Source organism: Saccopteryx bilineata, chromosome 1, assembly GCF_036850765.1.
Source record: "Saccopteryx bilineata isolate mSacBil1 chromosome 1, mSacBil1_pri_phased_curated, whole genome shotgun sequence".
Lineage (NCBI taxonomy): Eukaryota > Metazoa > Chordata > Mammalia > Chiroptera > Emballonuridae > Saccopteryx > Saccopteryx bilineata.
In genome coordinates, this window is record NC_089490.1 from 155003075 (window position 1) to 155029449 (window position 26375).

The 26375-nt window shown below is 50.8% G+C and overlaps 2 protein-coding genes across 4 annotated transcripts; one reads left to right on the forward strand and one right to left on the reverse strand.

Moving 5' to 3' along the window:
* The first annotated feature begins 819 nt into the window (after window positions 1-819).
* TBXA2R (thromboxane A2 receptor) lies at window positions 820-14836 on the forward strand. The gene is made up of 3 exons (XM_066276417.1): window positions 820-1378; window positions 6055-6923; window positions 13696-14836. Exons 2-3 carry the CDS (start codon window positions 6138-6140, stop codon window positions 13939-13941), a joined length of 1032 nt encoding a protein of 343 aa, XP_066132514.1. The 5' UTR covers window positions 820-1378; window positions 6055-6137; the 3' UTR covers window positions 13942-14836.
* A 254-nt stretch (window positions 14837-15090) lies between these two features.
* Window positions 15091-21264, reverse strand: GIPC3 (GIPC PDZ domain containing family member 3). Of its 3 annotated transcripts, none has more exons than XM_066276429.1 (6): window positions 20982-21264; window positions 20029-20214; window positions 19712-19892; window positions 18804-18916; window positions 18439-18533; window positions 15091-18327 (listed from the first exon to the last, which is right to left on the reverse strand). In XM_066276429.1, the coding sequence occupies exons 1-6, from the start codon at window positions 21204-21206 to the stop codon at window positions 15258-15260; spliced, it is 3870 nt and encodes a 1289-aa protein (XP_066132526.1). In that variant the 5' UTR covers window positions 21207-21264; the 3' UTR covers window positions 15091-15257. The 3 variants fall into 3 exon arrangements, with proteins under 3 accessions (XP_066132526.1, XP_066132536.1, XP_066132544.1); XM_066276447.1 differs by having other exon boundaries at window positions 18038-18327; window positions 18452-18533; XM_066276439.1 differs by lacking the exon at window positions 20029-20214.
* Window positions 21265-26375: the final 5111 nt, after the last annotated feature.

Consider the following 26375-nt stretch of genomic DNA (forward strand, 5'->3'; position numbering starts at 1 on the left):
CTAGGCCCTAACTGGGTCAACAAAGCCCAAGGTCATGGCTCCATGCCCAGGCCTATGGACCCACTCCACCACCTGAGCCCCAGGACTGTGGGCAGGAAGGGCCTTCAAGAAGCTTCTCACTTTCCTACTGCACAGTCCAGCCACCATGCCTTTGCTCTTGCTGTGCCCAGCCTAGTCACTTTGGGCTGATGAGATCCTGGCCCAGAGCCCCAAGTGTGTGTCTGGGGGCTTCCAAGGAAGTCGAACCTGCCTGGGAAACCCATTCTGGAGCCCTGTTCCTGCTCCCTGGCCTCAACCTGTAAATCATTCCCTCAGTGACAGACTGGAGGCCCTTCCCCACCCTGCATTGGTGGTGGTGGTGGCGGGGCAGAGGGGCTGGGGGGCTGGAGGTGGGTGGTAAAGCAGCCTCCCCACCCCCCACTGCAGGCTTTCTCCCAGTGCCAGTGCCATCTCCCAGCCTTTGTCTCACTGGCCCCCCGCAGGACTGGCCTTTCCCTGGGTGTGCCTCACCCTTAGTCACCCACAGCCCTCTCAGCTCTCCAGCTATAGGAAGGCCTGTCTCAGAATCTGCCCACCAAGCTTCTGGCTGGAGAGTCTAGCCCTTCTAAACACCCTGTACCCTCAACCCCCAGCCCTGGAAGGGGCCTCAAACCTACCTACTGTGTGCGAGACCCAGCCCCAGTGGGTTCACCAGCTCACAACCCTGGGATCTTTTGTGGGGGTCTGGGAACGCTCAGGACCTGACCCCGCCTTACCCAGAACCTGCCCCGCCCCCTCCTGCCCTCGGATGCTTTCCAGATAGTGAATGGGAAGCGGGTGGCGGGGCTCCCGGATGGTGCTGGCCACGCCGGCTACTACACCCCTGCCCCTGCAGCCCCTGGTCTCTCTTTCTCAGGAGGCTACGCAGTCTCCCCGGAGGGCTGGGGAGCGCTCGTTAACCCCCAACAGCCAGGCCGGGGCCTGAAGGGCGTGGCCACTGCAGCGGGGAAGGGCTGACGAGAGACAAACGGATGGAAAGACAGACCGCGAGAGACGAGGATAGAGACCGAGAGCGTGCAGTCTGCACAGCGGATACCCCACCCCGGTTATTTTTAGTTCCCGAGAACGCCCCACCTTCAGTCCCGGAGGGGATCTAGCCCCTTCTGCCTCCCGACACCCCGCTCACCGGGACGTCTTGTGCCGCTGGCGACGTGGGCCCGCCCCCGCCGTGACTTGCTTTCCCCAGGAACCCGGGGAAGCCAGGTTGCCCGGTTCCGTCCACCTCATCCCCACTCTGAGCGGGGACTAGCACCTGCACGTCCGCCGGGCCCTTGCTCCTGGACAGCACGCGGCGACCTTAGCTGTCCCATCCATTCATCAATCTATTCATCATTGTCAGGTGAGAACGCAGCTGGCCAGATTAGGGGCGGGACATGAGTGTCCAGATGTTGCTGCTGTTCCCTGTGGTGACCAGCCCTGCTGTGGGTGTGTCACTCTGAGCAGTGACAGCAGCCAGGTGCTGGGTGTTCTGGGATGTTGATGAGACCAGGTCTGTGCCCCAGAGAGTGGCCTCCCACTTCTGCTGCCTGCCCTGCTCAGTGTATGGCTGTGTGTAGTTGAGGATGTGCTTGTGTGTGGGTTTCCCTGATTCTGAGGAGGGCCACTCAGGATTCTGTGGTGCCACAGGGAGGCTGTGGCTGGGAGAAAGTGTGTGTGTGTGCATGCAATGATGGACTCATATGATCACCGTAATTCTTGTGTCTATCATTGACCACTGGCCAGATGGCCTGGGTCTCCTACCCTTGTCTCATACGTGCCCTCTCTTGTGGACCTCCTGGCAGCCCTGAGTGGTGAGTGCTTCGAGGACACGTCTTGAATAGATAATGAGGCTCAGCGGGACCACATGAGTCTCAGCCAAGGTCCAGCACCAACCTAGTCAGGCTCACTGCACCCTCGGTGAGGGCTGTCCCAAACAGGAAAAGTTCCCGGAAACAGCCTTGTGGTAAAAGGGGTGGAGGCAGGCCTCGAGACTGACAGTGGCTCTGCTTATGTGTGTGTGTGTGTCTATATGGGTGTCTATGTTCACACAGCGGTATAGAAGCGGTCCCCATGAGCAGTTGCGTCTGCTCCAGCCTGGGCTGGAGCTGACCAATGCAGGGACTGGCCTGGACCCTACACTTTCATGCTAAAGGACGTCATCATTGGTCTCCTAGACTGTACAGCAGTTAGAGAACAGGAAACTTGGGAAACAGGCTGAGGGACAGGACCGGCCAAGGTCATGCACAGTATCAGGGCTCCTGCCTGGCTGTCCCTGTGTACCTGGCCAGGAGATATGAAATTAACACAGACAGATACAGGAAGGGCACACCATGCAGGAGGCACAGCTGAGGCAAAGGCTCCTTGGCAGCAGCAAAACAGGCCTGGGAAAACCAGCCAGAATGCCAGCAGGATAGTTGGTGTCCTTTTCATTCCCATTTCACAGAGGGGGAAAACTGAGGTTTAGCAACATTGATTCCCCAGTTTAGCAGTGGCAGATTAGGGACTTCAATCCAAGCTTGTCTGAGGCCAACATTGCCCTCGGGGGAGGGGGGGGTCTGGGTAGGCCTAAGGTGTGGGGTCAGGCAGACTGCCAGGCCAGGGGGCAGGATATTGAGTGGAGAAGGGACTTGTTGAAAGATGGATGGCTCGATGGAGGGGGGAGGAGGAGAGCGGGGCGGGCAATGATGGATGATCAGACAGAGGCAGGCCTGGCACTTGGAAACTAAAGGATCGCATTCCACTAGGCAGTGGGGGAGTTCTGCCCCGTTGTCCAATCTCCAGTAAGGAGCAGTCGCTGAGACAAAGATTTCTGGTACTCAGGACCCAGCCAAAGTCCTGTCAAAGTTCTGGAACCTTAACCCCTTGGAATTCTAGACTCTGGAGGCCTTCCCAGTTCCAGAACTGGGAGATCATTCAAATTCCAGAACCCTGGACCCTCAGAGTCTAAACCTCCCTGTTCTCAGGCTATAGGATCCTGGATTTGTCCAGCTAATCTGGGGTGGGAATCTGGAGTCCATGCTTCCCATGAAGCACAGTGAGGGAGATGGATTCCCCCAAGGGCCACACAGTGCTGTTTCTGGACCTGGAGCTGGGATGAGAATGGTCCCTTGTAGGTTAGGGGCCCTGCCAGCTCTCCTGGCCAATGTGAAAGGGGAACGGAGGCCTTGCCAGGTGCCTCTACTGGCCTGCTTGCCTGGGGAACTTGAGCTGGCCACTATCACTTGAACCAATGGGAGGGGGGGACTGGAAACCACAGGCTGTGGCCAGAGGGAGTTGTGCCAGTTTCCAGCCTCCCCCAGGCCAAAGGCTCTGGGTTATAGGATTGTTCCCAGACATGGGAAACATGAAAATGTCTTAGGGATGTGTGTCCCGGGTGAGTGGGTGGTACAGGAAGGAGCTCCCACAGGAAGGTGGGGACAAGGGGACAATGAGACAACAGGGGCTGGCAATTATTCCAGGCAGAGGCCAGGGCAGTGACTGTAGGCACAGCCCAAGTTCCCAGGAATGTTCAGAAATGGCGCATACCAGCTCTCAAGGGAGGGAGTGCCCTGTCCCAGAAGGAATTCAAGTATAGGTCAAATCTGAGATGGCAGAGTACACCCTGGTCCGGAGTAGAAGACTAAGGTCACTAGTCACCATGGAAAGCACCCCCTCTGCCTGCCCCACCTCCCCCAGCCTTAGTTTCCCCACTTGAGTCCCTACCGCCACCAAAGTGTTGGTGGCCCTGGTGATCAGCCTGGGAGGGAAGCTCTGGGCAGCTGTCAGGAGCTGAATAATTTATGAGACTAGATAAGGAGCTGTGGAGGCGAGAGGCTGGGTCTAGGCGCCAATTATTGAGATGAAGAGTGAGGGCTGGCAGCCACCTGCTGGGCACATTTGCAGGAATTGAGCAACTATAATGTGCTAAGCCCTGTACCCAGATGAACTCATTGCCATCATGAGCCCTGTTTTACAGGAAAGGGAACTGAGGCTCAGAGTGGGCACATGAGAAGCCCAAAGTTAGTGAGACGGTATGTGGCATAGTCAGGATTTGATCTGGTCTGATTAACTTTTTAGAAAATTTTATCCTTTCTTAGAGAAATCCCAATGATTATGAACCCCACACCCACCTGGCACCAGCCTCCATCCAATGGGCAGAATTTGGAATCACTAACACATTTTATGTAATAAGGCCCAAGTTTAAATTTCAGATTAGCTTGGGCCTGGCTCTATGACCTTGAACAACTTAATTAATCTCTTTGTGCCTCAGTCTGCCTCTTCTACAAAAAGCAGATCATCATAGGACCTTTATGAACATAAATTGCTTGACTCTTCCGTCCCTGTCCCTCTCACAGTCCTGCCCCCCCACATTTGCCCACTCTGATCCCTCTATTGGGTACACCCTCACTGCCAACACAAGGGTGACTTGTATTATGTGCCCAAGGTGGAAGGCTGGGAACCTGGGTGCTAGCCCCAGCTCCCTGGATGGCTTTATGTCTTTCCTGATGTGTCCTTTTTTGGAACTGGGAGCTGTTATTTGAATGTTCTTGTTTTACTGCTACTTGACATCCCCACATCTGGCTGATTTGTCCATATTTGCATCAGCCAAGCCTAGATGTCTCTCCAGTCTTTTCCCCCAGCCCCACACTGTGTAATGTGTCCCTCCTGTTGCCTTTTATGGCCCACCCTTGGAGAAACTTTCACTCCAGATAAGCTCTTTTTTGTTCCCAGAATGGAACTGGATTTCTGGATTTATTTCTTTTCTAAAAGCAATGCCATGTAATGGGGGAAAGTGCCTTGGCCAGGTAGCTCAGTTGGTTAGAGCATTGTCCCAATACGTAAAGGTTGAGAGTTTGATCCCCAGGCAGGGCACAATTAAGAGTTAGCCAATGAATGCATAAGTAATTGGAGAACAACAGTCAATGTTTCTCTCTCTCTCTCTCTCTCTCTCTCTCTCTCTCTCTCTCTCTCAAACTGATTAAGCTCTGGCTAGGTAGCTTGGTTGCTTACAGAATCACCCCGAAGCGCAAAGGTTGCTAGTTCGATTCCCGGTCAAGGCACATACAGGAACAGCTCAAAGTTCCTGTCTCTCTCTCTCTCCCTCTCCCTTCCTCTCTTGCTGAAATCAATAAATAAAACATTTTTAAATAAAATCAATATATTTAAAAAATGACAGAAAAGGTCCACATAGTTTTTAAAAATTAAGAAGTAATAAAAATAAGCCCATATGATTTCAACATTTGTGAGAAAGAATATCCCTAAAACATCAGTGAAATGGGGCCTCACCCTCATGCATTCATGAGAAATTGTGACCCATGAGGCTGACCCCAGGGCTGATACAAAGGACAGTGACCTCTGGCCAAGAGTTAGCCTCCCTCTCCACACTGAATGTGTCCTGTCTTACTGCAGCTGCAATCTGTCCTGGATGGTGCAGTCCACCAAGAGCTTGGATGGGAGACCAGCGGGGAAACAGAAGCTCAGAGAGAAGAAATCACTTGCGTGGGGTCATGCAGTAGGTCCCAGAGCTGGAGTTCAAACTTGGGGCTTCTTGGCCCTTTTTAACCCAGCAGATACTAACTGGTGTCCCCCAGGAGTCCCAGAGAAAACAGCACTGGTCTTTACACTTGAAGGTCACTGATTCTGGGGTAGGAGTGAGATAGAGGTAGTAATATTAGTAAAACTTATGAATGCAGAGTGAGAGAAGTCAGGAAAGGCTTCCTTCAGAAGGGGTTGGTCTTGGCTGGGTAGCTCAGTTGTTAAAGCATCATCCAGATGCACCAAGGTTGCAGGTTCAATTCCTGGTCAGGGAACATACAGGAATTAACTAATGAATGCATAAATAAATGGAAAAACAAATCCATATTTCTTTCTCTCCCTTTCTCTCTCTCCCTTTATCTCTCTCTGTCTGTCCCCCTCCCCCAATTCCTCTCTTTAAAGTCAGTACATTTTTTAAAATTTAAAGGGGTTGAGTTGGGGCATTGAAAGTTGCACAGGGTCACTCAGATGAAATAAAATACAGAATGAATCACCAGCAAATCATCTCTCTGCTCCCACCAGGTTTGCCAGAGCCAGTGCCAACCTGCCCCACCTACAGCCTCAGCCCGATGGGGTGGTGACCCTCCCCACTCTGTTCCAGCACCATGTGGTCCAATGGCAGTGCTCTGGGACCCTGTTTCCGGCCAACAAACATCACGTGGGAGGAGCGACGCCTGATTGCCTCTCCCTGGTTTGCTGCCTCCTTCTGCCTAGTGGGCTTGGCCTCCAACCTGCTAGCCCTGAGCGTGCTGGCAGGTGCGCGGCAGGGCAGCTCACCCATGCGATCCTCCTTCCTCACCTTCCTCTGTGGTCTGGTCCTCACCGACTTCTTGGGGCTGCTGATCACCGGTGCCATTGTGGTGTCTCAACATGCCGTCCTCTTTGACTGGCATGCTGTGGACCCCAGCTGTCGCCTCTGCCATTTTATGGGCGTTGTCATGATCTTCTTTGGCTTGTCCCCGCTGCTGTTGGGGGCCACCATGGCCTCAGAGCGCTACCTGGGTATCACACGGCCCTTCTCGCGCCCCACAGCGGCCTCGCAGCGGCGTGCCTGGACTATCGTGGGGCTGGTGTGGGCTACAGCCCTGGCGCTGGGCCTGCTGCCCCTGTTGGGCCTTGGCCGTTACACTGTGCAATACCCTGGCTCCTGGTGCTTCCTCACAATGGGGCCTGAGCCTGGAGATGTGGCCTTTGGCCTGCTGTTTGTGTTCCTTGGCGGCTTCTCAGTGGGACTGTCCTTCCTGCTCAACACCATCAGTGTGGCCACCCTGTGCCATGTCTACCACGGGCAGGAGGCTGCCCAGCAGCGCCCACGGGACTCCGAAGTTGAGATGATGACTCAGCTCCTGGGCATCATGGTGGTGGCCAGCATCTGCTGGATGCCTCTGCTGGTGAGTGGCTGGTACAGAGTCTGCCCTGGGTTCCCGCCATCATGGTGACTGGATTTCAATCCTCAGGTTCTTGTCTGCCCAAGAAAATATGGGCACATAGCCCCACTGTTCAGGTGTACTTCCTTGAGGAGCTCATGAGCAAGATGCAGATAACCCCAAAACTGAGGCAGAATGAGGCGCCTCATCCACTACAGTGTCCCCAGCCTTGCCCAGCACACAATAAACAGTGCTCAGGAAACCATTTCAATAGAATTTTAATATAATAATTCATTTTAATATAGTATGACTATTACTATGTAAATTATATTTAACATAATATAAGTTTTAATTATAAAATCTACATATTATAATTAATATATTGTTACATATTATATAATATGTATTTATATAATTATATAATTACACATAAAATTCTAAAATAGATAATACATAACTATACATAATTATAATGAACTATTTATTAATTACTATATAATTATACTTCATTATAATTTGTAAATAACAATATTAAATGAAAATTTCAGTATTTACTAAAATATATTAAAATAATTTAACCTAAGAATTTAATATAAAAATTTTTTAAATTTTTTAAATTGATTTGAGAGAGAAGAAGGGAGAGGGAGGGAGAGAGAGGGAGGAAACATCAGTTTGATGTTTCACTTATTCATGCATTTATTTGTGGATTCTTGTATGCGTTCTGACTGGGGATTGAACCCAAAACCTTGGCATATCAGGACGCTCCAACAAACTGAGCTACCTATCCAGGGCTAAAAATTATTGATATAAAATTATTTGTCGTCCTGGCTAGATAGCTCAGTTGGTTAGAGCAGTGGTCCCCAACCCCCAGGCCGCGGACCGGTACCAGTCCGTGGGCCATTTGGTACCGGTCCACAGAGAAAGAATAAATAACTTACATTATTTCCGTTTTATTTATATTTAAGTCTGAACGATGTTTGTTTTTTTGTTTTTGTTTCAGAGTGAGGGATAGACAGGGACAGACAGACAGGAACAGAGAGATGAAAAGCATCAATCATTAGTTTTTCGTTGCGCATTGCGACACCTTAGTGGTTCATTGATTGCTTTCTTTCTTTTTTTTTTTCTTTTTTTTTTTTTTACAGAGACAGAGAGTGAGTCAGAGAGAGGGATAGACAGGGACAGACAGACAGGAATGGAGAGAGATGAGAAGCATCAATCATTAGTTTTTCATTGCGCGTTGCAACATCTTAGTTGTTCATTGATTGCTTTCTCATATGTGCCTTGACCGTGGGCCTTCAGCAGGCTGAGTAACCCCTTGCTGGAGCCAGCGACCTTGGGTTCACGCTGATGGGCTTTTGCTCAAACCAGATGAGCCCGCGCTCAAGCTGGCGACCTCGGGGTCTCGAACCTGGGTCCTCAGCATCCCAGTCCGATGCTCTATCAAGTGCACCACCACCTGGTCAGGCTGAACAATGTTTTATTTTTAAAAAATGACCAGATTCAAGGCCCTGGACGGTTGGCTCAGCGGTAGAGCATCGGCCTAGCGTGCGGAGGACCCGGGTTCGATTCCCGGCCAGGGCACACAGGAGAAGCGCCCATTTGCTTCTCCACCCTTCCGCCGCGCTTTCCTCTCTGTCTCTCTCTTCCCCTCCCGCAGCCAAGGCTCCATTGGAGCAAAGATGGCCCGGGCGCTGGGGATGGCTCTGTGGCTTCTGCCTCAGGCGCTAGAGTGGCTCTGGTCGCAACATGGCGATGCCCAGGATGGGCAGAGCACCCCCTCCTGGTGGGCAGAGCGTCGCCCCTGGTGGGCGTGCCGGGTGGATCCCGGTCGGGCGCACGCGGGAGTCTGTCTGACTGTCTCTCGCTGTTTCCAGCTTCAGAAAAATGAAAGAAAAGAAAAAAAAAAATTTAAAAAAATGACCAGATTCCTCCTGTTACATCCATCTAAGACTCACTCGACGCTGTCTTGGTCACATGATACATTTATCCATCCCACCCTAAAGGCTGGTCCGTGAAAATATTTTCTGACATTAAGCCGATCCGTGCCCCAAAAAAGGTTGGGGACCACTGGGTTAGAGCATCATCCAGAAGCTCAGAAATTGTTGATTGGATCACCTGTCAGGACACATACAGGAACAGATCAATGTTCCTGTCTCTCTCTCCCTCTTTCCCTTTCTCTCTCTAAAATCAATTTTAAAAAATTATTTGTCACCTGACCAGTCAGTGGTGCAGTGGATAGACCATTGGACTGGGACATGGAGGAGCTACATTCGAAACTCCAAGTTCACCAGCTTGAGTGCAAGGTTGCTGGCTTGAGCATGTGATCATAGACATGATGCCATGATTGCTGGCTTGAGCCCAAGGTCACTGGCTGGAGCAAGGGGTCACTTGCTCTGCTGTATCCACCCCCCCCCCCGTCAAGGCACATGTGAGTGAGAAAGCGATCAATGAACAACTAAGGCGCTGCAATGAAGAATTGATGCTTCTCATCTCTCTCCTTGTCTGTCCCTCTCTCTGACTCTCTGTCTCTGTCAAAAAAATTGTCATAAAAATTTATAAAATATGAAATTTAATATTATATTAACCCTTTAAAAGAAAATATATACTATAAAATTAATTTTTTTCATATACAACTTTATACTATAGTTTTATAATATACAGTGGTACCTTGAGGTATGAACAGACCAACATACAATATTTTAAGATACGAGCTATGACTTGGTCCTTATTTTTGTTCAAGATCTGAGCAAAATTCCGAGATACGAGTCGTGATTCGGGAAGCTGCCACTAGTTGGCGCGTTGGCACATGGGTCCAGTATCGGCAGCACAACACCAGCATCTCGTTCTTTCTCACGTGTTATCCACAGAATCAAGTCGAATCTTGTGTGCTGTACTCATTCTTGCAGCATTTTTGCATTTTTTACTAACTTTTTGTGTGTGCTATCATAGGGCCAAAGAAAGTGAGTGTAAAGGACAGTGGTGACAAGAAGAAGAGAATGATGTCGATAGAAGTAAAGCAAGAGCCTGACCAAATGGTGGCGCAGTGGAGAGAGCGTTGGTCTGGGACGCGGAGGACCCAGGTTCGAGACCCCAAGGTCACCAGCTTGAGCGCGGGCTCATCTGGCTTAAGCAAAAAGCTCACCAGCTTGGACCCAAGGTCAATGGCTGGAGCAAGGGGTTACTCGGTGTGCTGAAGGCCCGCGGTCAAGGCACATATAAGAAAGCAATCAATAAACAACTAAGGTGTTGCAACGAAAAACTGATGATTGATGCCTCTCATCTCTCTCCGTTCCTGTCTGTCCCTATCTGTCCCTCTCTCTGACTCTCTCTCTGTCCCTGAAAAAAAAAAAAAAAAAGAAGTAAAGCAAGAAATAATAGGAAAACATAAGTGTGGTGTACGAGTGATTGAACTGGCAAGGCTGTACAACTGCAATACATCTACAATTTGTACCATCCTTAAACAAAAGGATGCCATCAAAAGTGCAAATCCAGTGAAAGAAATTACAATTCTGTCCCAATTAAGGACAAATATCCATGAAGAAATGAAGAAGCTTCTGCTGGTGTGGGCGAAAGAGAAAGAGCTGGCAAGAGATACAGTGACGGAGACTATGATATTCGAAAAGGCATGTATTATTTACACCGACTTGAAGAAGAAAGAACCACCAACCTCAAAAGAGGCTGCAGAAGATACATTTAAAGCAAGTCACGGCCGGTTTGAAAATTTCAAGAAGAGATCTGGCATCCACTGGTGGTGAGGCATACTGAAGCTGCGAGTGCTGACGTTAAGGCAGCTGAGGAATACATTGCACAATTTGTTGAGCTTATTGCAAAGGAAGGTTACATCCCCCAACAAGTGTTCAACTGTGACGAAACAGGATTGTTTTGGGGGAAAATGCCCTGGAGGACTTTCATCACTGCAGAGGAGAAGAAGCTGCCAGGCCATAAACCCATGAAGGACCCTCTGACCCTTGCATTGTGTGCAAATGCTAGCGGTGACTGTAAAGTAAAGCTACTGCTAGTGTATCATCCCGAAAATCCTCAAGCCTTTAAGACTCACAAGATTCTTAAAGAAAAACTGCAGGTTATGTGGCGCGCCAATGCTAGAGCACGGGTTACACGGCAGTTTATTATTGAATGGGTAAATCTTGTCTTTGGTCCTGCAGTGAGGAAGTATCTTCAAGAAAATAAACTCCTGATGAAAGCATTACTAATCCTTGAAAATGCTCCAGCCCACCCTCCTGGTCTTGAAGATGACATTCTCTATGAGTTCAAATTTGTGAAAGTCCTCTTCCTCCCACCCAACACGACTTCAATCTTGCAACCTATGGATCAGCAGGTCATTTCCAACTTTAAAAAAGTGCTTTACACAAAGCACTGAGAATACAAATCTGACCCTCCAAGAATTTTGGAAAGATCACTACAACATCATGATATATTTATGCATTATTGACTTGGCATGGCAAGAGGTTACAAGAAGAACCTTGAGGCCTGACCTGTGGTGGCGCAGTGGATAAAGCGTCGACCTGGAAATGCTGAGGTTGCTGGTTCGAAACCCTGGGCTTGCCTGGTCAAGGCACATATGGGAGTTGATGCTTCCAGCTCCTCCCCCCTTCTCTCTCTCTGTTTCTCTCTCTCCCTCTCTCTCTCTCCTCTCTAAAAATGAATAAATAAAATTAAAAAAAAAAAAAGAAGAACCTTGAACTTGGCATGGAAAAAGTTATGGCCTGATGTTGTTGCAGACAGGGACTTCGAAGGATTTGAACCAGAGACCGAGACCAAGGTAGAAGCGTTGGAGGAGATTGTGTCCCTCAGAAAGTCGATGGGTCTGGAGGTAGATGAGGGTGATGTAAATGAGCTCGTCGAGGAACATGAGAAGTAACTCTCAACCGAAGAGTTGAAGGAGCTACAGATGATGCAACATATGGAGCTTCTGCAGGAGATTAGTAGTGAGGAGGAGGCAGAGTCGGAGGAAGTGATTTCTACAAGTGAAATTAAAGACATGCTGGCAATGTGGGAGAAGCTTTCAAGTTTCAGTGAAAAGAAACACCCAGAAAAAATTTCAACTGGTCCTGCTTCAGCACTTTTTAATGACACTTGTTTGTCACATTTCCGTAACATTTTATTATTTTACAGAGGCAGAGATAGACAGGGACAGACAGACAGGAACAGAGAGAGATGAGAAGCATCAATCATCAGTTTCTCGTTGCGCGTTGCGACTTTTTAGTTGTTCATTGATTGCTTTCTCACATGTGCCTTGACCGCGGGCCTTCAGCAGACCGAGTAACCCCCTGCAGGAGCCAGGGGCCTTGGGTCCAAGCTGCCGAGCTCTTTGCTCAAGATGAGCCCGCGCGCAGGACCTCGGGGTCTGGAACCTGGGTACTTTCGCATCCCAGTCCGACGCTCTATCCACTGCGCCACCGCCTGGCCAGGCTCCGTAACATTTTAAAAGGCAGGCAAAAGCAAACCTCTTTGGATAGATTTTTATTCAAAAGTCCTGCAAGTGAAAGTGCCGAAAGTGCAGCCAAAAAGGCAGAAACAGGTGTTCATTAAATGAAAAAATACGTAATGTTAAGCTCAGGTTAAGTTTAAAGTTAAGAAATTGCATTTTTTTACAATTAAGTTTTTGTGGTTTCATTTTTAGTAAAGAAAGTGCAGTTTTAGTTTTGTTTAAAGTAAAGAAAAGCAGCTTTAGTTTACATTTAGTGTTAAGAAAGTGCAGTTTTAGTTTATGTGTCTACAGTGCCTGCATCCCTTCCTCCCTCCCTCCTCCTCCGCCATTCACCTCCGTTAGCCTCCATTAGACTCATCTGTCTCCAAGGTAAGAATACAGTACTAAATAACACTTTTTAAAAATTTCATATATTGGCCCTGGCCGGTTGGCTCAGCGGTAGAGCGTCGGCCTAGCGTGCGGAGGACCCGGGTTCGATTCCCGGCCAGGGCACACAGGAGAAGCGCCCATTTGCTTCTCCACCCCTCCGCCGCGCTTTCCTCTCTGTCTCTCTCTTCCCCTCCCGCAGCCAAGGCTCCATTGGAGCAAAGATGGCCCGGGCGCTGGGGATGGCTCTGTGGCCTCTGCCTCAGGCGCTAGAGTGGCTCTGGTCGCAATATGGCAACGCCCAGGATGGGCAGAGCATCGCCCCCTGGTGGGCAGAGCGTCGCCCCTGGTGGGCGTGCCGGGTGGATCCCGGTCGGGCGCATGCGGGAGTCTGTCTGACTGTCTCTCCCTGTTTCCAGCTTCAGAAAAATGGAAAAAAAAAAAAAAAATTTCATATATTTTGTTATGCATTGGTAAAGTATACATGTGTGTTTCTTAATTAAAAACATATTATTTCATAATTTAGGATGGTATGGGGATGTTTCACAGGTCTGGAACGGATTAAATCTATTTCAGTTATTTTAAATGGGAGAAATTTGTTTGATATTCAAGTTGACTGACTTATGAGCACAGTTACAGAACAAATTGAATTCGTATCTCAAGGTACCACTGTATTATGAAATGTTTACAAAATATAAAATGTTTACTAGAATAACAATGTTGGTTGTGACAGTAATTCCAACTATTTGTACCTGCAAGTCTTTTCCACCACATTTAATTGTGCCCAGGAGAGGAGCAGGGAAAGAGAGCTATTTTGTGGCCACACCAACTGAAGCTCAGAGAAGTCAGGCAGCTCCTCCAAGGTCATACAGCAAAGCAGTGATAGAATCAGTACTCGATCTCAGGGGACCGCAGGTGCTGGTGGAAGGGCAGGGTTGGAGGCCAGCCTGGCTCTTGGCTAACCACTTTGGCCCTTTACAGGTCTTCATCGCCCAGACATTACTGCGGACTCCGCCAGCCATGAGTTCAACTGGGCAGCTGTCCCGAGCCACGGAGCAACAGCTGCTCATTTACCTGCGTGTGGCCACCTGGAACCAGATTCTGGACCCCTGGGTGTACATCCTGTTCCGCCGGGCCGTGATCCGTCGCCTCCACCCTGGCCTCAGTGTCCGGCCCAGGTCACTCTCCTTGCAGACCCAGCTCAACAGGAGGCCCACCATGGCATAGGGCTGGGGGTAGACATCAGTGGTGGTTCTGGAATGACAGCTGGACAGAGTACTCTGTCAGCCATGTCCCCCATTCAACCTCCGTCCTCCCTGATAGTTGCATATGCCCATTCTGAAGTCCAGGAGCTGGGAGTGCAGGGTGAACACAGAGTTTGAGTGTCAGGATTATGAGCTGTCTTCCATCAGCCCTGGAACCCCTCAACTCTTCTCTGATCCCCCTTTCCAAGGTCTCTCTTTTCTCTCAGCCCCCTCCCAACCCCAGGAAAGATGAGTGGGGGTATAGGGAGGGTGTCTGGCAGAGACAATCAGACTTGTAAGCCTCCTGTTCCAGAAGTCCTCAGGAAACTGGAGATTCTGACCACTGAGTATGACCTGTTCTCTGAGGGTCTTCATCCCTTTGACACCCCAACCCTAGAAGGTTCTAGCTAGAAAAGATTGAATGTAAATGGACAGGACACCCCATCTCTTGCCAAAATATATCTCAGCCCAACTTTATTTTCCTTTGGGTGTGAAAGTCAGGCATCATTTGTTAGAGTTTGGTGCATCAGATTGCTATCCAACCATGTGGCAGCCAAGAACAGGACAGGGGAAGGGCAGAGAAGGTGAGGCTGGGTTCTGGCTCCTCTCCTCGCCTCCTTGATTGAGTCAGTTCTCCTGGAATCCTCCCTACAGCCTCTAGAGAGGATTCTGGTATTAAAGCTATTTTAAGGGTGAGGACACAAGAGGGAAAAGACACACACAAAAGATACATGGAGTGATACCTGCTTCCTCCACTCTAGACGGTCATTCCCTCATAAGCTTATCATTGAGCTGTTCACCCACTTAACACTCAGACTCTCAGTGCCTTGAACAAACAGCACCTGACCCATAGTAGGTGCTCAATAAAGACTGATTGAATGGACAAACGACTGAGCTTTTGAGGAGCACCGTGTATGTGCAAGTACATGAACACATGCACAGTGAGTACTTGTAAAGCCACTGTCGTCGTAGTCCCCCAGACCCTAATGCCTGCCCCTTCCTGGGCTCTCCTCCACACTCCCTCAAAAATGACACACTTGGCTGCAAGGGTGGGATGTGCCTTTATTCCCCATAAGCCCTCGAGGTACATGAAGAGCAAAACATCCCCCCCCCCCCCCACAGAACTGGGATCTGCTTACACCTCCCAGAGCCAGGCCCATTGAAACTGAAGCCCCTGTTTCCATTCTCCCTCCTCCCACCTGTGGAGGAATGAGGTCACCTGCTGCTTCTTGGGGACAGCTAGGAGGGGAAGGAGAGGGGATATAGTCCACCAGGGGCCAAAACTATGTCACCCTCAAGCTACAGCTCCCTGTGGTGGGGGAGGAGTTCTGACCCATGTGAAGAAGTTGCTGACTCCCTGAGCATGGGGGAGGGGGCAGGCTGAGCTGGGGGTTCAGGAGCCTGGGACTGCACGAAGGCCACCCTGGAGGCAGAACTAGGGGTGACAAATATTTTGGGTGGAGTGGGCTTATAGGGTCCTATCTGGGGCTTGGGTAAAAGGGCTGGTTTCTGGGGAGCCAAGGGGGCCTGGGGCTGTCGGGCCAGGTGAGAAGTTGATGGGCTTCTGCCCGAGCCAGTATTGGCCTGGGTTCCATGTACCAGATCATGGGGCTGGGGCTGAGACTGAGACACTTTGCTAGGGGCTGGAGTCAGGGCTTTAGGTGGTGGGCCAGGGGGCTGAGGTTGGCCTGGCAGTGTGGGATCAGACTGGGTTTCAGGATCAAGGCCCGGGGTCTGCGGGTGAAGCCCATTTCTAGAGCTGGGCTGGATTCTTATGCTGGTCTGGGTTATGAAACTCTGGTGGATTCCAGAGCAGGGTTGAGTTCTTATACTGGTCTGGTTTTCAGAATTGGGTTGGACCTCAGAGCTGAACTGAATCCTAGACCTAGTCTCAGTTCTGGATCTGAGCTGGGCTCCAGAGCTGGGCTGAATTCTTATACTGGTCTGGTTTCCAGAGCTGGGCTGGGTCTCTGAGCTAAGCTGGGCCTCAGATCTAATCTGGGTTCTGGAACTGGTTTGGGTTCCAGAAACAGCCTGGGTTTTGGAACTGAGAGGGGTTCCACAGCTGGGCTGCATTCTTGCAGTGGTCTGAGTTTCAGGGCTGGGGTGAGTCTCAGAAGTGAACTGAATCCTAGAGCTGGGCTGGGTTCTGGGGATGAGCTGAGTCTCAGAGCTAAGCTGGGTGCCAGAGCTGGACTGGGTTCTGAAGCTAAGATGGGCTCCAGAGCTGGGTTGCATTTTTGAATTCATATGGGCTCCAGAGCTGGGCTGCATTCTTGAACTCGTCTGGGTTCCGGGGCCAGGCTGAGTCTCAGAGCTAAACTGAATCCTGGTACTAAACTGGGTTCTGGAGCTGAGTTGGGCTTCATAACTGGGTTGAATTCCTATATTGGTCTGGGTCCCAGAGCTGGGCTGGGTCTCAGAACCAAGCTTGGTTCCAGAACTTGTCTGGGTTCTAAAGCTGGGTTGAGTTCCAGAAACAGGCAGGGTTCTAGAACTAAGGTGGGTTCCAGAGCTGGGCTGTATTCTTGAACTGGTCTGGGTTTCAGAGTTGAGCTGAGTTGCAGAGCTGATCTGCTTTGTAAAATCTGGCTCAATACCAGAGTGTCCTTGGGTTGTGGCCTGGAGTTGGTACCTAGAACTTGGCTGGGTTTCCATGATGGGCTGAGTCCCAGGAGTTGATTGAACCATGAAGGACTGGGTCCTGTAGCTGGGCCTGCTTTTGGAGCTAGAAGGAGTTGTGCAGCTTAAATCTGTTGCTTCATTGGTCTGGGTCGTAGAACTAGATTGGATTCCAGAGTTTAGCTGCATTCTGGAACTCAGCTGGGTCTCAGCAATTGACTGTGTTTTGGAGCTAGATGAGACTTCAGAGTCAATCTGTGCTCCATGAATGAGCTGAGTTCTGGAGCTGTGTTGGGCACCTAATCTGGACTGAGCTCTGGAAATTGGCCAGTCCTTGAAGTTGGTCTGGGTCTCAGAGTTGGATGGTGTTCTAGAGCTGGGCTGCATACTGCAGTGAGAATGCAGCTCAGTGTCAAGCTGAGCTGTGGAGACAGGCCTCACCTCAGAAATGGACAAGGTTCCAGGGCTCATCTGAATTCTGGAGATGGGCCTGGTTGTAACACTAGGCTGGGATCTAGAGCTCAGCTCATTTTCTGAGCTGAACTCATCGCTAGAACTGGACTGGGCCCCAGAATGGGGATGGGTACTTGAGTGAAACTGGGTTTTAGAACAGGGTTGGGGTCTGGATATGGACTGAGCTGCCACATTCATCTGGGTTCCTGAGCTGCTCTGGGTTCGTGAACAGGGTTGAGTTTGGGAGCTGTCTTTGAATCCTAAGCTGGAAAGGCTTTGGTAGCTGGGCTGCTTCTTGATTCTTACCTGGGTTTCAGAACTAACTGGTGTCCCTGAGCTAGACTGGCTGTCCAAGTATGGGTTTGTCATATAGCTGTCTTGCATTCCAGAGTCAGGTCGAGTTTTATGGCAAGGCTTGGTCATAGAGCTGGGCTGGTTTCCAAAACTGGCATTGGTCATAGAGCTGGGCTGGGTCTTAAAACTTATCTGGGTTCCAGAACTTGACTTAATGCTAGAGCTCGGCTTGGCCTCAGAGCTGTCCTGGGTTCTAGAAGAAGGCTGAGTTTTGGAACTGGGCTGGGTTCTAGAGCTGGGTTGGTTGTCAGAACTGGATTGTGTTCTAGAGATGAACCTAGTTTCAGAGCTGGCCTGGGCTTTAGAACAGGGCTTGGTCTCAGTGCTGGGCGTGGTTTCGGAACTGAGCTTGGTTCTAGAGCAGGGTTTGGTCTCAGAGCTGAGCTGGGTTTTAGAACAGGGCTTTGTCTCAGAGCTGGGCTTAGTCTCAGAACTGATATGGGTTCTGGAGCTGTACTTGGTCTCAGAGCTAGCCTGGGTTCTAGAGGAGGGCTGAGTTCTAGAGCTGGGTTGGGTCTCAGAACCAGAGGAAATCTTAGAGATGAACTTGGCCTCAGAGCTGGCTTGGAGTCTAGAGCAGGGCTTGGTCTCAGAAATAGGCTTGGTCTCAGAACTGGTATGGGTTCTAGAGGTGACCTTGGTCTCAGAGATGACCTGGGCTCTAGAGGGGGACTGAGTCTCAGATCTGGACTGGGCTCTGGAGCAGGGCTGGTCTTCGGGAACCTGCTGGCAGGGCTGGGGCAGGGGGCTGGGCTCAGGACTGGGGCTGCGCTCAGCCCCAGGGCAAACTAGCCACAGGCCTCCCTGGCCTCGCCGATGGCGGCCCACACCTCCACCACAAACTCGTCCGGGAAGGCGAACTCGCCCAAGACGGAGTCTAAATGGCGCGCAAACTCCTGAACGCTCACTGTCTTCTTGGACGTCTCCACCATGGTGGATGCTGCCAGAGTGGGAGGAGAAGTGGGTAAGGGTGCTCTGGGGCCCCAACTTCCCCTTGGGACCCCTACCTCCTCCCCATGGGCTGGCCTCCCCCCAGGGTCCACCAGCTTACCCTGGCCCCTTACCCAGCTCTGGGTCCCGAATGCCCATGTAACTCTCTAGCAGGTCATCCACCCTCCGAGATGCCTCTTCCTCAAATTCACTGGGCTGAGGGCATAGGGGGACAAAACAGAAGGTCAGAAGTTCAGATCCCTCCAGCCCAGCTCCCTCCCAAGGCCTCATCCCTTGGGTGACAGCACGCTGGGACTTTATGAGTCAATACTTCTGTACAACCATTATTGTCCTGCCTCACCAAGACCAGTTTTGCAGATGAGGAAACTGAGGCTGGGCAAAGGAGGTCTTGCCCAAGGTCATGCTGACTCAGCGGCAGAGCTCTAGGTACAAGAGCCTTTGAAGACCCCCCTCCCCTGTACTCACCCCTTCCTCTACTGTGGCAGCTCCCCCAGAACGAAGCCGCAAGGTCTCCCGCCCACTGGTCACTTTTGCTTCCATAGGGCATTTGCTGCTTCGGCTCCTCTGGCTGATCATATCTGGAAGGGACAGATTAGTGGAGGGGCATGTGTTCTGGGTGGATCCACTCTTTGTAAACACTGGTAAACCACCAGCTGAGACTTTCTAGAACTTTCTTATCCTTCAAAAGCCTCCTTATGTCCATAGCTGTAAAGCAGCACTTAAAAGCTCCCAGCCAAGTGACAAAATGGATCTAAACACTTCACCCTTTCTCCATCTTCCCAAACTTCCCCCATATCCAGATGGACTATAAAAATATAGAAACTAGGCCCTGGCCAGTTGGCTCAGTGGTAGAGCATCGGCTTGGCGTGCAGGAGTCCGGGGTTCGATTCCCGGCCAGGGCACACAGGAGAAGCGCCCATCTGCTTCTCCACCCCTCCCCCTCTCCTTCCTTTCTGTCTCTCTCTTCCCTTCCCACAGTGGAGGCTCCATTGGAGCAAGGTTTGCTCAGGCGCTGAGAATGGCTCCATGGCCTCTGCCTCAGGTGCTAGAATGGCTCTGGTTGCAACAGAGCGAGGCCCCAGATGGGCAGAGCATTGCCCCCTGGTGGGCATGCCGGGTGGATCCCGGTCGGGCGCATGCGGGAGTCTGACTGCCTCCCCGTTTCTAACTTCAGGGGAAAAAAAAAGAAAGAAGGAAACTACCTCACTGTTCCTGATACAATGCCAAAAGTTTTATGTCATGTCATATCATCAGAGGCATCTAGAATCTTCCATCCTGTCCCATCCACCCTCCATTTTCCCGGCATCCAGAGAACTCACTTCCGCAAGAGCTCCCCCCACCCGCGTGTCCCTGAGGCCACAAGTGGCCCTCACCGAAGGCTCTCTTGGGCTGCACCAGGCGCAGGGTGAAGGGCTGGGCCTTGGGCAGCTCACGGAGCATCTTGGCGACTTCGTAGTGGCGGCAGCCGACGATAGAGTGGTCGTTTATGGCCTCGATGCTATCACCCACACAAACAGCTTCGATCCTGTTGATGATGCTGCCCTCCTTGATCCTCTGCAGGGACTCAGAGTCACTCAAGGGGCCACCCCTGCAGAGCTCACTTAGACCAGAGAGGGGCATGGCTCACCCCAGGTCATCTAGCAAACCGAAAAGATACCTGCCCCACCCCCCACCCTGCCACCGTGGGCACCTTGATGAAGGCGTATCCAGCCCCGTTGTCTGTGATGGTCAGCCCCAGGGCATCCTCCGTCTTAGTGACCTCCACCTCCTTGGTCTCACCGCGCACATGAGCAAAGATAAAGTCCTCCAACCCTATCTGGCCGCCCAGGAGTTTCTGCATGTCCACTTTGTGGCTGTTTAGTGTGCAGAATAAGATCTGTCCCGAGGGGAGGGGGAGCCCAGAATTAATGACAACGCTCATACTCCACCGTCTGCGCAGAACCACAGGGGGATCGGCTCATGGGCCTGAAGGAAACCGAGGCACCAAGAGGCACGAAACTGGCCTAGTCGCCTGGTGCAAAGGATCCCAGCCCACAGGATCTTCAGAATGGGGTAGGGGGTGAGGAGAAAACTTCTAGAATGAGGAACAGGGTAAGAAGGAAACTGGGAACAGGAAGAAATCTCCTCTCCCACCCCCAGATTTCCAGTTTTAACTTTGTGGTGCCCTGACCCCCTTCCCCACAACCATCTTTTTCAGGCCGTTCTGCATCCGCTGGCGCCCCCTGGAGGCTGCCAGGCGCACCGCTCTGCAGCCCAGCCCAAAACCCATGCCTCCTCCGACGTATCTCCCAGAAAGGAGCTGCCTGGAATCCCAGGCCCCAGCCGCGCCCCAGGTACCACAGATAGGCTTCCCTGAGCGCTGATATCCAACTTAGCTGTGTGGGTGAAGTGAGTTCCCGGATGATCTAGGGACTCTCTAACCCTAGGACCTGTTCATATTTTGTCCAGGGTGCTCAGTGAGGGTGTCTCCAGGCCATGAGCATTACTGGATCTGAGAGGTGCATCTCTGCGATCTGGATCCAATCTCCTCCATCTGGGAGTGTGGGTTCCAGGGACTCCCAGCCCAAGGTTCCAGGCTCCCCCATGTACCCCTCGATCAGTCCAGTGGGCCTCAGGCACTGGTGGTTTGGAGTCCTCACTCACCTCAGTGGGCGCGATCCCGAAGGCTTCGGCTATCTTGGCGTAGAGCTCGCGAACGTTGGTGAAGCCCTCTATCTTGCCGGTGGGGCTGCCGTGCGCCAGTTGCGTGCGGAAGACAAGGCGCGGGCGGGCGCGGGGTGTGGTTGGGGGCTCCGAGGGCGAGGGCGGAGGTGCAGGCGGGCGCGGGGCCTCGGCCCCCCGGGCCTCGCGGGCCGCTGCGCTCTCCATGGCCGGAGGAGCTAGGCCACCCGGGCCACCGCCTCCGCCGCTGCCGGATCTGCTGCTTCCTGCAGCCTCCCCTCCCCCGGCCCAGGGCGCGACAGCCGAGCCGACCAGGTAAGGGGATCCAGGAACCCGAGCCGCCCAGGAAGGCGACACCGCGGGGTGCGGGAGGGGGTGGCCCCAGGTGTCCAGGCCCTGCCAGGGCCAGATGCGCACTCTCCGGGGACCCTGGGAGGTCTGCGGTGGTCTGAACTATGGCGCGGGAAAAACAGGGATCACAAATGAGGAGTGGGACAGCTGAGCGCACCGGAGCGCTCACTCCGCAAAATGCGCTCATTTAATCCTTGCAACAGCCAGGATAAGAAGTGGTAGTAAGGTTATCCTGGTATAACCTGAGCCTCATCCTGTCCCTCTTCTGCCCACACACAGTCCTCCAGGGCTCCTACCTCCCTCAGGGTAAAAGCCCTGAGTTTTTCCTCTGGCCCACGTGGTCCTGCACAATCTCCCTCCCCTTTGCTCTCTCTGCTCTCTAGTCACACAGGCCTCAACTGTTCCTGCAACATGCCAGGCATAGTCTTGCCCCAGGGCCTTTGCATGTGCTTTTGTCCTTGCCTGGAACACCTTCTCCCAGATCTTCAGGTGGTTCTTTCCCTCACTTCCTTCAGCTCTTTGCTTAAATGTCACCTCTTCTAACCACCTCCGATCTCTCTTCTCAGCTTTTTTTTTTCTCTCTCGCATTGAACACCACTTGACAAATCAGATATTTTTACTAATCTATCTTGTGTCCTGTCTCCCTAACTGGAATGTCAGCTCCAGGAGAAAAGGGTTTCTTATCTCTTGTTCACCACTGTACTTGGGTGCCCAGTGCCTGGCGCAGAGTGAGCAGGTGCTCAGGCAGTATTTGATGAGAGAATAAATGAACCCCCAGGTTACAGATGAAGAAGAGGCTTTGGCATCAGGAGGCCTCTGTAAGAAACCCCTGGGAATACAATACTAGGCATCAGGGAATTTGGCTCAATAAGCAATGGTGGAATGAATGCCATTCGGCAGCATAAAAGAGGGGCCTCCAACCTTGGAAGAACCTCAGAAACCAGACATTGATGGGAAAGGCTTTGGATGATGTAAAAAAAAAAGTAAAGTTTGAAAGCCTATAAAACATGACACACACCATAACATGGATGAACTTGAACACATGATGCTCAGTGAGAGAAGCCAGACACAAAAGGCCACACAGTGTGTGACTCCATTTATATGAAATGTCCAGAACCACAAAATCCTCAAAGACAGTAAATAGATTAATGGAGAGGGGATGGGGAAGGTGACTGCTAAGCGATGCAAGGTTTCTTTTTGGAGTGATGGAATGTTCTGGAATTAGATAGTGCCAATAGTTGCAAAACTTTGTGAATAGACTAGAATTGTGCACATCAAAATCTTTAAAAATGGCCTGACCTGTGGTGGCGCAGTGGATAAAGCATCGACCTGGAAATGCTGCGGTTGCCGGTTCAAAACCCTGGGCTTACCTGGTCGAGGCACATATGGGAGTTGATGTTTCCTGCTCCTCCCCCCCCCCTTCTCTCTCTGTCTCTCTCCTCTCTCTCTCTCTCTCTCCCTCTCTCCTTTCTAAAAATGAATAAATTTTTAAAAAAAAATTAAAAAACAAAAAAACAAAAAACAAAATCTTTAAAAATGAAAGAAAAAAAACAACCCAAATGATCAAAATAGTACTTTTTTAGGAAGGCATGCTCATGTGCTACACTCAAGCAGGAGTCTCAAACTTGCGGCCCGCCGAAAAATTTTGTGTGGCCCGCAGACTAATCCACGAAGTTCAAAATATTTAAGATAAAATTAAGTAAGCCCGTGGATTAGTCTGCAGGCCGCACAAAATTGTTCGGGCCGCGAGTTTGAGACCCCTGTTATAGTATGCAAAGACCTGCCCAGAAATAATAAATTCCAAATTTGGGATGGAAGTACCTGTCCCAGGGAGGCAGTTGGTAGGGAGCTTACACCTTGGGGTGGGGTGGGGGAAATATACAGTTGTATCAGTCCCCTAGGGCTGTCATAACAAAGTACCACAAAACATGTGCCTTAAAACAATAATTTAGGCCCTGGCCGGTTGGCTCAGCGGTAGAGCGTCGGCCTGGCGTGCGGGGGACCTGGGTTCGATTCCCAGCCAGGGCACATAGGAGAAGCGCCCATTTGCTTCTCCACCCCTCCCCCTCCTTCCTCTCTGTCTCTCTCTTCCCTTCTCGCAGCCAAGGCTCCATTGGAGCAAAGATGGCCCGGGCGCTGGGGATGGCTCCTTGGCCTCTGCCCCAGGCGCTAGAGTGGCTCTGGTCGCAGCAGAGCGTTGCCCCCGGTGGGCAGAGCGTCGCCCCCTGGTGGGCGTGCCGGGTGGATCCCGGTCAGGCGCATGCGGGAGTCTGTCTGACTGTCTCTCCCCATTTCCAGCTTCAGAAAAATACAAAAACAAAACAAAACAAAACAAAAAAACAGTAATTTACTCTCTCACAGTTCTGGAAGCCAGAAGTCTGAAATCAGGTTGTCAGCAAGACCATGCTCCAAGACCCGGAGTAAGATCCTCCCTTGCCTCTCCTGGCCGACAAATCCTTGGCATTCCTCGGCAGCTTGCAGTACTCTAATGTCTGCCTTTGTCATCACACAGCTGTCTCCTTTCTGTGTCTAAATTTTCATCTTATAAGGACACCAGTCATATTGGATCAGGCCCACTCTACTCCAGGATGACCTCATCTTAATTCATATCTGCAAAGACCCTATTTTCAAATAAGGTCACATTCTGAGGTTCCAGGGGTTTGGAGTTCAACATATCTTTTTTTCCCCCCTTAAGTGAAAAGTGGGAAGGCAGAAACAGCCTCCCACATGTGCCCCCACCGGGATCCACCTGGCAAACCCCCTACGAGGAGGGGTGCTCTGTTCGTTAGGAGTGTTGTTCCGTTTTTCAGCAACCAAGCTGTGCCTGAGGTGAGGCTGTGGATCCATCCTCAGCATCTGGGGCCAATTCGCTCCAATTGAGCCATGGCTGCAGGAGAGGAACACAGAGAGAGAGAGGGAGAGAGAGAGAGAGAGAAAGAGAGAGAGAGAGAGGGAGAAATGAGAAAAGGAGGGTTGGAGAAGCAGATGGGTGCTTCTGTGTGCTCTGACTGGAAATCAAATCTGGGACATCCATACTCTGGGCTGATGCTCTACCACAGATCCAACTGGCCAGGGCCTCAACATATCTTTTGAGAGGACAAACAGTGGTACCTTGAGATACGAGTTTAATTCGTTCTGTAACTGAGCTCATAAGTCAGTCAACTTGTATATCAGACAAATTTCTCCCATTTAGAATAACTGAAATAGATTTAATCCATTCCAGCCCAGTGAAACATCCCCAAACCATCCTAAATTATGAAGACTTTTTTTTTTAACAGGGACAGAGAGAGTCAGACAGAGGGATAGATAGGGACAGACAGACAGGAACGAAGAGAGATGAGAAGCATCAATCATCAGTTTTTCATTGCGACACCTTAGTTGTTCATTGATTGCTTTCTCATATGTGCCTTGACTGCAGGCTTTCAGCAGATCGAGTAACCCCTTGCTTGAGCCAGCGACTTTGAGTCTAAGCTGGTGAGCTTTGCTCAAACCGATGAGCCCACGTTCAAGTTGGCGACCGCGGGGTCTCGAACCTGGGTCCTCTGCGTCCCAGTCTGACGCTCTATCCACTGCGCCACCACCTGGTCAGGCAAGAAAGACGGTTTTTATTTTATTTTTTTAAGGTTTTTTTAAAAAAATTATTTATTTATTTATTCATTATTAGAGAGGAGAAACAGAGGGAGAGAGAGGAGAGAGAGACAGAGAGAGAGAAGGGAGGAGGAGCTGGAAGCATCAACTCCCATATGTGCCTTGACCAGGCAAGCCCAGGGTTTTGAACTGGCGATCTCAGCATTTCCAGGTAGACGCTTTATCCACTGCGCCACCACAGGTCAGGCCTATTTTATTTTATTTTTATAAAGATTTTATTTATTCATTATAGAGAGGGGAGAGAGAGAGAGAGAGAGAGAGAGAGAGAGAAGGGAGGAGGAGCAGAAAGCATCAACTCCCATATGTGCCTTGACCAGGCAAGCCCAGGGTTTTGAACCAGCAACCTCAGCATTTCCAGGTTGACACTTTATCCACTGCGCCACCACAGGTCAGGCAAAAAAGACGTTTTTTAATTAAGAAACACACATGTATACTTTAGCAATGCATAACAAAATATATGAAATAAAAGAAAAAAGTGTTATTTAGTACTGTATTCTTACCTTGGAGACAGACGAGTGCGGCTAACAGAGGTGAATGGCGAAGGAGAAAGGAGGGAGGAAGGGATGCAGGCACTGTAGACACGTAAACTAAAACCGCACTTTCTTAACACTAAATGTAAACTAAAACTGAATTTTCTTTACTTTAAATAACACTAAAACTGCACTTTCTTTACTAAAAATGAAACCACAAAAACTTAATTGTAAAAAAATGCATTTTCTTAACTTTAAACTTAACCTGGCCCTGGCCGGTTGGCTCAGCGGTAGAGCGTCGGCCTGGCGTGCAGGGGACCCTGGTTTGATTCCCGGCCAGGGCACATAGGAGAAGCACCCATTTGCTTCTCCACCCACCCCGCCTTCCTCTCTGTCTCTCTCTTCCCCTCCCGCAGCCAAGGCTCCATTGGAGCAAAGATGGCCCGGGCGCTGGGGATGGCTCCTTGGCCTCTGCCCCAGGCGCTAGAGTGGCTCTGGTCGTGGCAGAGCTACGCCCTTGAGGGGCAGAGCATCACCCCCTGGTGGGCAGAGCATCGCCCCTGGTGGGCGTGCTGGGTGGATCCCAGTCGGGCGCATGCGGGAGTCTGTCTGACTGTCTCTCCCCATTTCCAGCTTCAGAAAGAAAGAAAGAAAGAAAAAAAACTTAACCTAAGCTTAACATTATGTATTTTTTCATTTAATGATCACCTGTTTCTGCCTTTTTGGCTGCAGTTTCAGCACTTTCACTTGCAGGACTTTTGAATAAAAATCCATCCAAAGAGGTTTGCTTTTGCCTGCCTTTTAAAATGTTACGGAAATGGGCCCTGGCCGGTTAGCTCAGTGGTAGAGCGTCAGCCTGGCGTGCGGGAGTCCTGGGTTCGATTCCCGGCCAGGGCACACAGGAGAT